Source organism: Heterodontus francisci, chromosome 8 (genome assembly GCF_036365525.1).
Source record: "Heterodontus francisci isolate sHetFra1 chromosome 8, sHetFra1.hap1, whole genome shotgun sequence".
Lineage (NCBI taxonomy): Eukaryota > Metazoa > Chordata > Chondrichthyes > Heterodontiformes > Heterodontidae > Heterodontus > Heterodontus francisci.
In genome coordinates this window covers 109,378,898-109,394,011 of record NC_090378.1, presented here as the reverse complement: position 1 = coordinate 109,394,011, position 15,114 = coordinate 109,378,898, and the positions used below count along the sequence as shown (strand labels likewise).

Here is a 15,114-nt window from a genome sequence, read left to right as displayed (position 1 = left end):
AATGCCTTTTAGAATACCCAACACTTCCTCCCTCCTTATGCCGACTTGACCTAGAGTAATCAAACATCTATCCCTAACCTCAACATCAGTCATGTCCCTCTCCTCGGTGAATACCGATGCAAAGTACTCGTTTAGAATCTCACCCATTTTCTCTGACTCCACGCATAATTTTCCTCCTTTGTCCTTGAGTGGGCCAATCCTTTCTCTAGTTACCTTTTTATATTTATAAACTCATTTAAGTTAAATGGTAAAATAACATGCATAACACACAAAATTGCCTCAAGAAAATTGACACTCTTCAACTTCTCCCACAATTATCATTCTCAAACACTTGAAATTCAAAATTGTCACCATCCTATTTCCTGATGACAAATTTGAACGTTATATGGTAGATCAGCACCTTACACTAGGCAGGCAAAGCAGGGTCAACAATAAAAAAAAGATTTTAAGAGGGATGAGAAGGGAGCTAGGAGAGAAAGCTGCCAAAGTCCACCTCATCCCACAGCCATCTCCACCCTTTATAGCAAGCAGTGGGGTTGAAATTGGAAGCCAATAAAATGAAGGGAGACAAAAAGCCTACAGCTTGAACGCAATTGAAAATAATTACAAGCTTGGGGACATGACTGGTATAAAATTGAAACACTGCCTTTCTTCCTTTCCTACTGTTTGCAACACACTAACTACACATAGGCAGGTTTCAAAAACTTTTAAAAAATGTTATCCATTGTAATGCAAATGAAGCAACATGGAAAAATCTCTCCATGGGAATATTTGAAAAGGATACGGCCTTGCTCAATGAACGTAATTGCTGTTTTTAGGCTCTGGGCCATCCGCAGCTTCACCATAATCGTGGGGAGACGTCTCCTGCAAAAAGAACACAATTTTTTTTTTAATTGCATCTCAGTAAATATCATCCTTCTCCATCAATCATCAACGACCAAGAATTCAGTCTTTTATTTGTACAGCTGCGAAGTAGCCAAAAAAAAAAATCTAGTACAAGCTGGTTCTCTCAATAATCTCAGCACTGAAATTACACAATACTTGCCGGCAGCCATACTAACCAACCAAGACAGACTAGTAACTGAGAAAACTCGTTCCAAATGAGCAATAGAATATGTCAATCAGCACTCCAGCTTCTGATGATACATCAAACACAACTACATTCAATTGTGCAGTGAATTATGTGCAACGCAATACTACCTAATTGAAAATCCAGGTGAAGACCTTTATGTACCTGACTGTCTTCCCCATATTTAATGTGTTCAAAGACCTTAGTCTGGAAGCATACATAGATGGCATCACCAAATAAGAGCTGATACCATCAGCTCATGATGACAAGTGATTATGGTTTATGCAACAGACATTACTACTGCATCTTTTTTCAAAACTGCTGACCAAACAATTCCTGAAGCAATGGTGCTCGACTATGAAAAATAAAAATACTCACCAGGAGCTTACTGTTGCATAATAAAAAATTTTAGTGATGCATCATACCTGGTCTTATATCCTGAACACGACTTAGTCACTAAATGGACCCTTAAAATCATTTGGGTCTCAGTTAAATAACAGCCGAGTGATGAAGGTTTACAGTCTGATTGATAATTCTAATTGAATGGTACTAAATGGTACTAATTGACATTCTAGGCCATGTTGATACTGTTCAGAATTAAGGTTCACTGCAAAAAGAATTCAACATCAATGAAAGCACTTTGCTCAGAGCACCTCATAGAAATGTTACAATGGCCTGCATGAAGCATAACAGGCTGAATTTTATGGGTCAAAGTGACGGATATGGAGGCATGAAGGGACACAAAATTGGGACAGGACACTTCTGACAGTAGGTCAGATGCAGGACGTCCCACCCCGATTTTCGGCACGGCAGCAATCAGGATGGACGGAGGTCCAACGTCGACGCAGGGGGCTGGTAATTAAGATACTTTAGAGGCCGACTGAAAGCGATTTTATTCAGCAGATGCAATTTTATTAACAGCACACAGATCCCAAGGGCCTTCAGAATCTCGGCTCCTTCAAGGAGGCGCCCTAGAGGCAGCAGAGCATGGCTGGCTGGAAGAGGCGGCTATCGGGATGGCAACCATCGAGGGCCTGGAAGGGCACCAAATGGAGGGCTCACCTTTGAGCATCAAGCATGAGAGGAAGGTGTGCTCCGCTGCAAGGGGGGCCAATAAAAGGATGGCAATGGGCAAGTGACACATTGTCAAAGATCACAAGTGGAGGCATCAAGAGGGGCAGGGTAGGATTGCCTTTCAGGGAGCAGTCACTTATCATAGGCCTCATTCACCCAGGCTTTGGGAACCCCATTAAAGATGAGGTGTTCCTGAGCAGCAGGGAGGACCAGGCACCTGCAAAGGCACCGCAATGGCCCATGAGCCCACATGAGGGTCCTCAGCGGCCTACAGACACAGTAGAAGGGCAAACAGGAGAAAAAGAGATAGCTGCCCCATGCAGACTGTGGTATCCTCCACAGAGTGCGTACAGGTTGAGGCTCAACTACCTGCAGATGACGGAGAGCCAGTGCCACTGAAGACGCCCCCTCTCCAGGGAGACCGTAACAGCTATGTGTGCCATGATGCATAATGAGCTGTGTCCCAGGAGATTTGGTGGGAATGCAATGCCAGCAGCCCTAAAGGTCATCATTGCATTGAACTTCCACACCACCGCATCATTCCAGGGATCCACAGTGGACAGGGCTGGAGATTATGTACTCTTCAGAACGGATCTCAACTCTCAAACTTAGAGGGCCATTGATTTTGGGGCCATCGCAGGATTCCCCAACATGTAGGGTATCAACGACTGCATGCATGTGGTCATCAATGATCTGGAACACCAACCGCAGCCTTCATCAACAGAAAGGCCTTCCACTCCCTCAATGTACAATATGTCTGTGACCAGCATAAAAAGGATCATGCAGGTCTGCCCACACTCCCTGGGAAGTTGCGAGAAAGCCTATATCTTGAGACAGTCCCAGGTGCCAGAACTTTGCCGCCCTTCCACCAAGCTTCAGGAGTGGATCCTTGGAGACAGGGACTACCCTCTCAGGACATGACTGCTGACTCCTGTGAGGACCCCACACATGGATGTAGAGGAGACGTACAATGCCTGCCACAAGACAAAGCAAGTTACCACTGAGCAGGTGTTATGACCGAGGCGGAAGGAGTGCTCACTCTTTCTCTCTTTCCACTTCTCCACAGGTCACAATATATATTTAAATATTTACCCAGTTACCGATATGGCCCATTATATATTCTATTTTTATTTCAGAGTAAAATACACCAACCAGGAAATTATTTATTATAAAACAAGATTTATTCAGTAAAGATGCAAAGCATTAACACACAGACTGAAATATGAAAGTTCCTTTTTAAAATTAGCCATCGGTTAAAGAAAAAGTAAAGACCTTTTCTCTAGAGACCTTTATACAAAAAGACAAAAAATACTTTGGCCAAATACTTGTTAATTCTTGAAGGAGGAAGTGAAGATATGGAATGATATCAGTTGTCCCTTTATTCTGGTACCCCAAATACGTCACTGGGATCTTTCTGGAGCAGTTCTCTTCAGGTGACATTGAGGATTAATCTGGCAGGCTTTCCAGGAGAAATGCAGCATGTAACATTTCAGCTATCACACACTGGATACTTCAGGGTTTCTCAGAGAGGTGGAGAAAAGATGAGCCGGGTGTTTGTCTCAGCATGCCACAAACCCAACTGACTCAGAACGAAACCAACTCCTGACCACCATAAATCTTGACATGTCACTTCTCTAAATAACATCCTAGTCACCAAGGCTTTTGTTGTTTATTTAGCTTAAGACATATGACATCCAGTAAATGTTTTAAACAGAAAGCTCAAGTCTTTCTAAAGACCAGTTTTTTCAACAAAAAAGAATTCCAGCATCTATGGAATCACTTCAGTCCCAAATGAATTCATCTCCACAATCTTCAACCCACAAGCCCTCAAAAAAATATTAAAAATTAGAAGCACTTTCATAATACAGGCCATTGGTCTGCTGCCTGGATCTGTCTTGTGGAGCCCTCCAGTATGCCCCAGTGAGGTTCTCACATATCACCATGGCTTGCTATGTGCTGCACAACCTTGCCCTGCAAAGGCAGGAGCCAATGAACAAAGAGCAAGGGGATGAGCGGGATGTCTTCTCAGACGACGATGGTGTGGAGCGGGAAGATGGGCACACTTAACCAGATGAAGGGCCCCAGGGGCAACATGAGATAGGACATGAGCGACACCCAAGGGAGGCTCATGATGCCCTTACACATTCACGTTTCGTTTGATCCTTTATGGCCCTTGTATCATTTCCAATAAAGCCCTTCCTTGATGTAGTCATCTTCCAGCCTTCCTTCCTTAACGATGCAATGCCTTATTGAACATTCTCGCAGGCCAGATCTTTTGAGGTTCCAGAGTTGGCTACTTGCAGCATCTTCGATCGCGTCCAGCCTCTTCATAGAGTCTGGGATGCGGCGAAGGGCAAAATCCTTGATGCAGGAGAAAGGGAGGGAGTCCATGTCTAACAGCAAACATTTATTTATATGTGTTATATAGAGTGACAATGTGATCAAAATCAAGTGGACATCAGTGGAGACCCAGTGATTCTATGTGCACTTCTTAATTCGCTTACGTGTACGCTTACATGAGCTTGCCCCTGCGCTGTCAGCTGAGGCAGAGGCTGTGTGCTGGCTTTGTTGCCCTGTGGTTAGGGATGACTTTGGCTGTCTTGCTTAAAGCACCTAAGCAGTGCCACTTTCTTTTGGCAGGGATGTAGGTGGAGCTGGCAAGACAGCACAGAAACTGGTGCCAAGCACCCCGAGAAGAGCATACCACGCACCCCCCCACCCGCCGATCAAGGCAGACCGGTCTCCTTGCTGACCTGAGAGGCCAGAGGAACAGGTGGTGACTGTAAGTCCCCTATTCCCCCTCTCACCTTGCCACTGCTGCCTTGCAGCCATGGTGAGGACGAGGGTATGGAGGTCTGCACACAAGTCCTGGAAACACAGAACTGTGCTGGATGTGCTGTCCATCACAGCTGCCGATCTGTCAATGGAGGTGGCCACTTGTGCACCAGTTAGAGACAATGTCGAGTTTATGGCTTGAATGGACATCTCCATCACCCGTGTTTGGGCATATATTGCCTCTGCCAGATGTTGCCACACCTCTCGCTGCAGCTCCAGCATTTCCCTTGTAGCTGTCGATACCAGAGGCACATCATGAACCTGAGTCTCAGCATGGGCTTGTCCTGCCATATGCCTCTGACTGACAGTTGCCTGGGCTGCCACAGCCTCCATCAGCTGCTCAGGTGCACGTGTGCTGTGCCCACATCTGAAGTCACACGAAAACTCACCGAGGTGCATATGTCTGTGCTGACGGAGGGTGAAGGAGTATGAGGTGCCACAGGACCCTCTAAGGCTCCTTTCTCCCCTTCAGAGGTGGCAGGAGACACTGTGGATTCCAGTGCTCTCTGCTGTGTCACAGCCTGACCTACATGACAGAAAAAAAGACATGCAAGAGTCAAAGGCATACCCTCCCTCCATAGCAAGCTCCCCAACAATGCAGACCCGCGTATGCACCATATGCCTTATGAGCAGCATGGCTCCATCATTGCAGATGCCGCATTGTGCCCCATGGGGACCTTACCTGTCATCTTGGGAAGGTGCCCGTCTCCCTCTCCATGATGCTATGCCCATTATCTACCACTGCCTTAAAAATATTCAAAGGCTCTGCTTCTACCGCCTTTTGAGGAAGAGAATTCCAAAGATTCAAGACCCTCAGAGAAAAATTTCTCCCCATCTCGGTCTTAAATGGGCGACCCCTTATTTTTAAACAGTGACCCTAGTTCCAGATTCTCCCACAGGGGGAAACATCCACCCTGTCAAGACCCCTCAGGATCTTGGATATCAAAATCTGCTCAATTTGGGTTCCGCCTGGGGCACTCGGCTCCAGACCTCATGACAGCATTGGACAAACATGGACAAAAGAGCTGATGATGTGAGTTGAGAGTGACTGCCTTTGCCATCAAGACCGCATTTGGCCGAGTGTGGCATCAAGGAGCCCTTGAAAAACTGAAGCCAAAAGTAATGGGGGTAAAATGCTCCACTGAAGTCGTATCTAGCACAAAGATGCTTGTAGTTGTTGGAAGCCAATCATCTCAATCCCAAGACATCACTACAGGAGTTCCTCAGGGTAGGGTACTAGGCCCAACCATCTTCAACAGCTTCATGAATGACCTTCCCTCCATCAGAAGGTCAGCAGTGAGTACGTTTGCTGACTATTGCAGTGTTCTGTATCATTCATAACTTCTCAGATACGGAGGCAGTCCCTGCCCGAATGCAGCAAGCCCTGGACAAGATTCAGGCTTGGGCTGTTAAGTGACAAGTTACATTCGTGCCACACAAGTACCAGGTGTTACGACCAAGGCAGGAGGAGTGCACTGTTAATTCAGTCCCACTTCTCCATAGGTCACAGCATATCAATAAAGCACACCAAGCAGTTTTTTTTAAAAATCAACAACAAAATTAACCGTTTATTATAAAACCAAGTTTTAACCAATAATGACAAAAATCTATATATGAATAGAGATAGTTAAACTCCTTATTTTCCCTAGCTCTCATGCACACGCACATACGTCCAAAAAAATGGTTAACCGGGATAAACAAGGCATTTTGGTTTACAGTTGTTTCATAGGAATGAAAGGAATAAAAAAAAACTTAGTCTGCATCGGGAAGGAAGTTCTTCGGTTAGGTGAGGTGCCCCAAAGTCGAATAGTTGGATGCCACTCTAAGTCTTTCCAGGTGAGGTTGATGAACAGTCTGTGATGGGTAGGCATTCCACGAAATTCAACATTAGAAGGCTTCACATAAGGGCTTCCATCAGGAGTGCAGCAAAAAGGATCTTCTTGGGTCTTACAGCAGCAATGTAGCAGTAAAAAGGTTTCTTCCAATATTCTGGATTTCTTAAATGCAGGAGGCAACAGTACAGTTTGATGTAGGGATTCTTCACAGACAGGAGGCAATAGGAATCTGCCACATTTGAAATACAGGGTTTCTTCTCAAGATATGCAGGATTCCTTTACAGAATGGTAATACTTTTTCTGGGTCTTCTTCTGCTCTCCAGGCAGGTCAAAATCAAAACACTGTTTTTTGTCCAAACCCACTGGCTTTTTAAAGTTCCAAACTGAAAACCAAAACTTTCCTTAAACAGGTCACATGCTCAGTCATAAATTCTTTCTGGTCATAAGAGGGTAGCTCACAGGTCAACCCCCTTGCTGGTTTCCTTGAAATTACCTGCATTCCAGTCCTTGTTAACAAGTTCAGCTTTGGTGGAACTTCCTTTTAAAACATCCATGAAGTTCAGCTATTTTTAGCTGTCTTAATGTCCACTGACATCCTTTTCAATTTTTAAAATCACAGAATCTTAAGTTTTAATACAAAACAGAAATCCACACAACACAGGCAATGACCATCTCCAACGAGCATTAATCTAATCCATCTCCCCTTGACACTGAAAGGGATTACCATTGTTGAATCCCCTACCATCAGCATCCTGGAAGTCACCACTGACTAGAAACTGAACTGGACTGGACCAGCCATATAAATAATGTGGCTACAAGAGCAGGTCTGAGGCTGGGAATTCTGCAGCAAGTAACTCACCTCCTGTCGCCCCAAATCCTGTCCACCATCTACAAGGCATAAGTTAGCAGTGTAATGGAATACTCTCCACTTGCCTGGATGAGTGTAGTTCCAACAACGCTCAAGATGCTCGACACCAAACAGAACAAAGCAGCCTGTTTGATCGGCACCCCATCTACCATCTAAAACATTCACTCCCTCCACCACTGGCACTCAGTGGTAGCAGCGTGGATCATCTACAAGATGCACTGCAGCAACTCACCAAGCCTCCTTCAACAGTACCTTCCAAACCTGCGACCTCTACCAGGTAGAAGGACAAGGGCAGCAGACGCATGTGAACACCACCACCTACACGTTGCCCTCCAAGCCATACACCAACCTGACTTGGAACTATAATTGCTGTTCCTTCACTGCTGTTGGGTCAAAACCTGTAACTCCCTTCCTAACAGCACTGTGGCTGTACCAACATCACATGGACTGCAGCGGTTCAAAAAGGCAGCTCACCACCACCTTCTCAAGGGCAATTAGGGATAGGCAATAAACCAGCAAAGCAAACATCCCATGAATGAATTAAAAAAACACCCCAGTTCCTTTGTGATGAGATGATAGAAAGATAAAGTTAATGAAAATGAGCAAGTTAAAAAGCATATAAATTCCTGTCTTAGTGTTACATGCAGAGGAAGCCTTAAATGTGCAAACTGAACTACATTAAAATGAAGTGAAAGCAGATATATGCTATATGGAATCTAACATGCTCTCGAATCATTCAAACTCCACAAGCAAATGAATCATGATGACCACAGAACATTTTAGTCTTTATGAAGGGTCATCACGAGAATTCGGCATAGATAAACTCATTTGCCAAAGGTGGTCTTAGACATCTAACTATTCAGGCATAAGCCAGATACTTTTTCTTGTGTCTGACACAAAGGGTCTTTATGACAGACAAACTCAAAACAAGATATGTACAAAGGAAGGATGCCTGGAATGAACTGCACACTTGAGAAAGCTATAAACTACAAATCAAACAATTTATGGGGTATAGTAGCATAGTGGTTATGTTATTGGACTAATAATCCAGAGATCTAGACTAAGGATCCACAGACACAAGTTCAAATGCCACCACCGCAGCTAGGAAATTTAAATTAATTTAATAGATTAAACTCTAAAGGGGGTGCAGGGCAGAGGCATCTGGGTGTATATGTGCATAAGTCATGTAGGTACCAACGACATAGGCAGGACAAGGAAAGAGGTTCTGCATAGTCAGTATGAGGAGCTAGGCACCAAATTAAGCAGAATCTCAAAGGTAATAATCTTTGGATTATTACCTGAGCTTCGTACGAACTGCATTAGGGAAAATGAGATTAGAGAAATGAAGGCATGGCTCAAAGACTGATGTGGTGGAAGTGGGTTCCAGTTCATGGGGCACTGGCACCAGTACTAGGAAAAGTGGGGGCTGTATCGTTGGGACAGTCTACACCTGAACCGTGCTGGGACCAGTGTTCTAGCGAGCCGCATAACTAGGGAAGTAGAAAGGGTTCAATTTGGTAAATAGTGGGGGCAAGGAATCAAATTTGGGAAGATGTGGTAAATCAAAGAGTAGAGACAAGGCAAGAGAGAAAGGTATTAATAAGGGAAATGATAAACAGACCGTGACAGGAAAGGACAGCGAGTACAAATCTAAGAGTAAATCAGATAAGGTGAGAGGTTACAAAAATAATAAAAGGACAAAACTAAAGGCCCTGCATCTGAATGCACATAGCATTCGAAATAAAACAGATGAACTGAAAGCACAAATGGAAATAAATAAGTACAATCTGATAGCCATTACAGAGACACAGCTGCAGGATGACATAGATTGGGACCTGAATATTGAAGGGTACATGACATTTAGGAAAGACTGGAAGGTAGGAAAAGGTGGAGGGCTGGCTCTGTTAATTAATGATGGTATTAGCACAATAGAGAAGGATGACCTAAGAACAGGAAACCAGGATGTAGAAGCGGTTTGGGTTGAGATGAGAAATGATAAAGGCAAGTAGTCATTTGTGGGAGTGGTGTACAGGTTCCCCAACAGTAACCGCACCGTAGGACTGGGTATAAAGGAAGAAATAATGGGAGCTTGTCAGAAAGGTACAGCAATAATCATAGGGGATTTTAATCTACATATAGACTGGAAAAATCAGATGGGCAAAGGTAGCCTATATGAGGAGTTCATAGAATGTTTTCGGAATAGTTTCTTAGAACAGCACGTTCAGGAGCCAACCAGAGAGCAGGCTATACTAGAATTGGTATTGTGCAATGGGATAGGATTAATTCATGACCTCATAGGGAAGGCGCCTGCTAGGCAGCAGCAAGCACAATATGAATGATTTTTACATTCAATTTGAGGGAGAGAAGAGTCGGTCTAAGACTATTAATTTAAACTTAAGTAGGGGAAATTATGAGAGCATGAAAGCAGAGCTAGCAAAAGTGAACTGGCAAAGTGGGTTAAGGGATAGGTCAATAGAGATGCAGTGGCAGACATTTAAGCAGATATTTCAGAATACACATTCTAATGAGAAAGAAAAATTCCAAGGGGACAACCTACCATCCATGGTTAACAAAGAAAGTTAAAGATAGTACCAAACTTAAAGAAAAAGCATATAATTGCACAAAGATGGGGGGCAGGTCAGAAGATTGGACAGAATATAAAAAGCAAAGAACAACTAAAAGATTGATAAGGAGGGGAAAATTAGAGTACGAAAGAAAGCTGGCTAGAAATATAATGACAGATAGTAAGAGTTTTTATAGATATTTTAAAAAGAAATGAGTTAACAAAGTGAGTGTTGGTCCTACAGAAAGTGAGTCTGGGAATGAATAAGGGAAAATAAGGAGATGGCAGATGAATTGAACAGGTATTTTGCTTTGTTCTTCATGAAGAGGATACAAGCAACATCCCAGAAATATCTGTAAATCAGGAAATGGAAGGGAGGGAGGAACTCAAGAAAAGTACAATCACCAGGGAAATAGTACTGAGCAAATTGTTGGAGCTGCAAGCTGACAAGCCCCCGGGTCCTGATGGACTTCATCCTAGGGTGTTAAAAGAAGTGGCTAGTGAGATAGCTGATGTGTTGATTTTAATTTTCCAAATTCCCTAGATTCGGGGAAGGTTCCACAAGATTAGAAAATAGCAAATGTAACTCCTTTATTCAAAAAGGGAGGGAGACAGAAAGAAGGAAACTATAGGCCAGCTAGCTTAACATCTGTCATAGAGAAAATGTTAGAAGCTTTTATAGCAGGGCACTTAGAAAAATTCAAGGTCATCAGGCAACATGGTTTTGGGAAAAGGAAAGGGAGCTCTTTGAAGAAGTAACCTCTGCTGTGGATAAAGGGGAACAGGTGGATGTACTGTACTTAGATTTCCAGAAGGCATTTGATAAGGTGCCACATCAAAGGTTATCGTGGAAAATAACAGCTCATGGTGTAGGGGGTAACATTTTGGCATGGATAGAAAATTGGATAGCTAACAGCAAACAAACAGAGAGTAGGCATTTTCTGGTTGGCAAGATGTAACGAGTGGCATGTCACAGGGATCTGTGCTGGGGCCTCAACTTTTTACAATTATATAAATGACTTGGATGAAGGGACTGAAGGTATGATTGCTAAAATTAATGGCACAAAGATAGGTAGGAAATTAAGTTGTGAAGAGGACATAAGGAGGCTACAAAGGAATATAGTAGATATGTTAAGTGAGTGGGCAAAGATGTGGCAAATGGAGTACAATATGGGAAAATGTGAAATTGTCCACTTTTACATGAAGAATAAAAAAAGCATATATTTAAATGGTGAAAGATTGCAGAGCTCTGAGATGCAGAGGGATCTGGGTGTCCTCGTGCATGAATCGCAAAAGGTTAGTATGCAGGTACAGCAAGTAATTAGGAAAGCTAACAGAATGTTACCATTTATTGTGAGGGGAATTGAATACAAAAGTAGGGAGGTTGGTTTCAGCTATACAGGGTATTGGTGAGACCACATCTGGAGTACTGTGTACAGTACTGATCTCCTTATTTAAGGAAGGATGTAAATGCGTTGGAAGCAATTCAGAGGAGGTTTAATGGATTAATACCTGGCAAGGGCGGGTTGCCTGACAAGGAAAGGTTGGTCAGGCTAGGCTTGCAGCTGCTGGAATTTAGAAGAGTAAGAAGCAAGTTGATTGAAACGTATAAGATTCTGAGGGATCGTGATAGGGTGGAGGTAGAAAGGATGTTCCCTCTTGTGGGCAAATCTAGAATAGGGGTCACTGTTTAAAAATAGGGGGTCGCCCATTTAAGTCAGAAATGAGGAGAAATTTTTTCTCTGAAGGTCATCAGTCTTTGGAACTCCCTTCCTCAAAAGGCAGTGGAAGCAGAGTCTTCAAATATTTTTAAGGCAGAGGTAGATAGATTTTTGATAATGCTACAAGAATTTTGTTTTTGTGTTGAAAACTTAGAATTCTGCGTGTTTTTAAAAACTGAGGAAAGGATTTTTCTCTGTGGATATTGATTGCTGAAACTTGGTGGGTTTGAACTGAGTGAATTATACAGACTGCAAGACACCTGTTTACAAGCAATTCAGCAGTGGAATGACGGGTCAAGATTTATGATTGTCATGTGACTGTGGATTGCTGAAGTTAGTTTCACTTTTAGATTCAGAAAAGACCTGTGAGTTGGACAAGGACCAGGCTGTTGAAATCTGGCTGTGACCTGCCTGGAGACTGGAGAAAAAGACCTCTCTCTGTAAAGGAACACTTCCATCTCTTGAAAAGAAATTCTGCATTTGAAATGTTGCTGTGATCTGCCTGGAGAGAGAAAAAAGACCCATGAAAAGTAGAGCTACTTCTCTCTGTAGAAAATTGCTTTTCAGAGAAGAACCCCATGTATGTCAGAGGTAGCTGATACCTATTCCCTCCAGACTTTGAAGAATCCCTGCCTCAAGAGTAGTTCCCAGTGCCTCCTGTGTTTTGGGAAACCCTGGAACCTGCAGAAAGCTTCTACTGCTATGTTGTTGCTGTGAGTCCTGAGCAGACTGGTTGATTCACCCCTGCTGAAAGACCTGTGTGATACCTACTGCAGACAATTTGCCTTGAATGCCTACCCATCACAAACTGATCATCAGCCACGTCTGCAGAGACTTTGAGTGGCACCCGACTATTCGACTCTGGGACACCTCACCGTACCAAAAACATCCGGCCAGAACGTGATAAACTCAATCATTTTTTTTCCTTGTATTCCTAGGAAACAGCTTTAACCTAAAAATATCCTTTTCCCCCAGTTAACAGTTTTTTTTTTAATGTATCTGTGTGTGCATGAGGAAATAAGGAGTTTCTCATAGATATAGATTTATCTCATTAGACGGCCTTCGCCCGTCTCCACATCTGTTCCAATCAAACACCTTCATGATTTTAAAGATTTCTACCAAGTCACCTCTCTCTTTATGAGAAGAGAGCCCCATCTCGTTCAGTCTTCCCTGACAATTACAACCTCTCAATTCTAGTATAATCCTTGCGAATTCTTTTCACATTCCCTAATGCCTCTACATCCTTTTCATAATATGGAGACCAGAATTGTGCTCAGTAAACCAAATGCGATCTAACCAAGGTTCAATGCAAGTTTAACTCTTTAATCTCTAGAAATTAAGCCCAGTGCTTTGTTAGCATTTTATGTAGTCTTTTTAACTTGTCTTGCTACTTCTAGTGATTTGTGAATCTGTACCCCTCGATCCCTTTTCTTTTCTACCCCATTTAGACACTATTTTCCAAGGAGTAGGTGGCCTCTTTATTCCTCCGACAAAATGCACGATCTCACACTGTTGTACATTAAAACTAATTTGCCATTTATACACTCATACATACAAAGCATATATATAAAAACAGGTATTGATAGTGTTCATAGGCCCCAGCACTTAGCTGCACAATGATGCAAGAAATATTGATACAGGATGCGAATTAAATACTTTTTTTTACTTTCAACTCTGAACTGGGACAAAGGAATATCAAAGTAGCGAGTTTCACAATTAAATATAGCCGTCAGTTACAAATAGGTTTCAGAGGCACACTGCTCCATGGGATTTTTGCTGTTACATTTACACCTGTAAAACAAAGAAACTCTTGCATTTTACTGAAATACATTGAATGCAGTGGTATTGACCACAGCTGATACTGGTAAAGTCAACAAGACTCCTGTTAGTGATCAACTGAAAGATAATTGCCTTCATTTGACACAGACTGGGCCATTTTTGTTCGGCCTCTGGTTGTGGTTAAGTAACCCTGCAAGTACATCTCAGGGGCCCCTCCTCTCCCCTCAACCCTGCAGATTCAGTCAGACTTTTAAGTCAAAGCAGAATATGATTCAGTGTTTCAGACTAAATTCACTCCCGAGAATGATCTGAAAATAAAAACACGTTCTCTACTTGAGCTAGAGTTATGTTTCTTTGAAGAGGTGTTATGTTGGGGGTGGTGGTGGTGGTGTAGTGGTAATGTCACTGGACTAGTAATCCAGATGCCTAGGCTAATGCTCTAGGGACATGGATCTGAATCCCACCACAGCAGATGGTGAAATCTGAATTCAATGCATAAATCTGGAATTAAAAGCTAGTCTAATGGTATTGTAAAAACCTATCTGCTTCACTAATGGCCTTTAGGGAAATCTGCTGTCCTTACCTGGTCTGACCTACATGTGATTCAAGATCCACAGGAATGTGGTTGAATAGCAAGACACTCAGTTGTATTAAACCGCTATAAAGTCTAAGAAAAGGAATGAAACCAGACAGACCACCCAGCATCGAATAGGCACTGGAAATGACAACGATAAACCCAGCCCTGTCGACCCTGCAAAGTCTTCCTTACTATCATCTGGGAGCCTGTGCCAAAATTAAGAGAGTTGTCCCACAGACGAGCCAAGCAACAGCCTGAGATACTTATAGTCATGAGATCATACCTTACAAAGTCCCTGACATCACCATCCCTGGGTATGTCCTGTCCCACCAGCAGGACAGACCAACCAGAGGTGGCAGCACAGTGGTATACAGTCAGGAGGGAGTTGCCCCGGGAGTCCTCAACATCGACTCCGGAACCCATGAAGTCTCACTGCATCAGGTCAAACATGGGCAAGGAAACCTCCTGATTATCACCTGTCGCCCTCCCTTGGCTGATGAATCAATGATTCTCCGTGTTAAACACCAAATGGAAGCAGCACTAAGGGTAGCCAGGGCACAGAATGTAATCTGGGTGGGGGACTTCAATGTCCATCACCAAGAGTGGCTCAGCAGCACCATTACTGTCCGAGCTGGTCGAGTCCTAAAGGACATAGCTGCTCAAGTGGGCCAGCGGCAGGTGATGAGTGAACCAACAAGAGGGAAAAACCTACTTCACCGTGTTCTCACCAATCTAACTGTTGCAGATGCATATGTCCATGACAGTATTGGTAGGAGTGACCACCGTCGTTGTG

At 43.3% G+C, this 15,114-nt stretch overlaps 1 protein-coding gene across 1 annotated transcript in view; it reads right to left on the bottom strand.

The window, feature by feature from the left end:
- imp3 (IMP U3 small nucleolar ribonucleoprotein 3) overlaps positions 1–15,114 on the bottom strand; it is a 355,078-nt gene that overhangs the window by 223,152 nt on the left and 116,812 nt on the right. Inside the window, exon 4 of the mRNA XM_068037927.1 lies at positions 785–864. Within this exon, the coding sequence (XP_067894028.1) occupies positions 785–864 (80 nt within the window). The remainder of the gene's footprint in view (positions 1–784; positions 865–15,114) is intronic.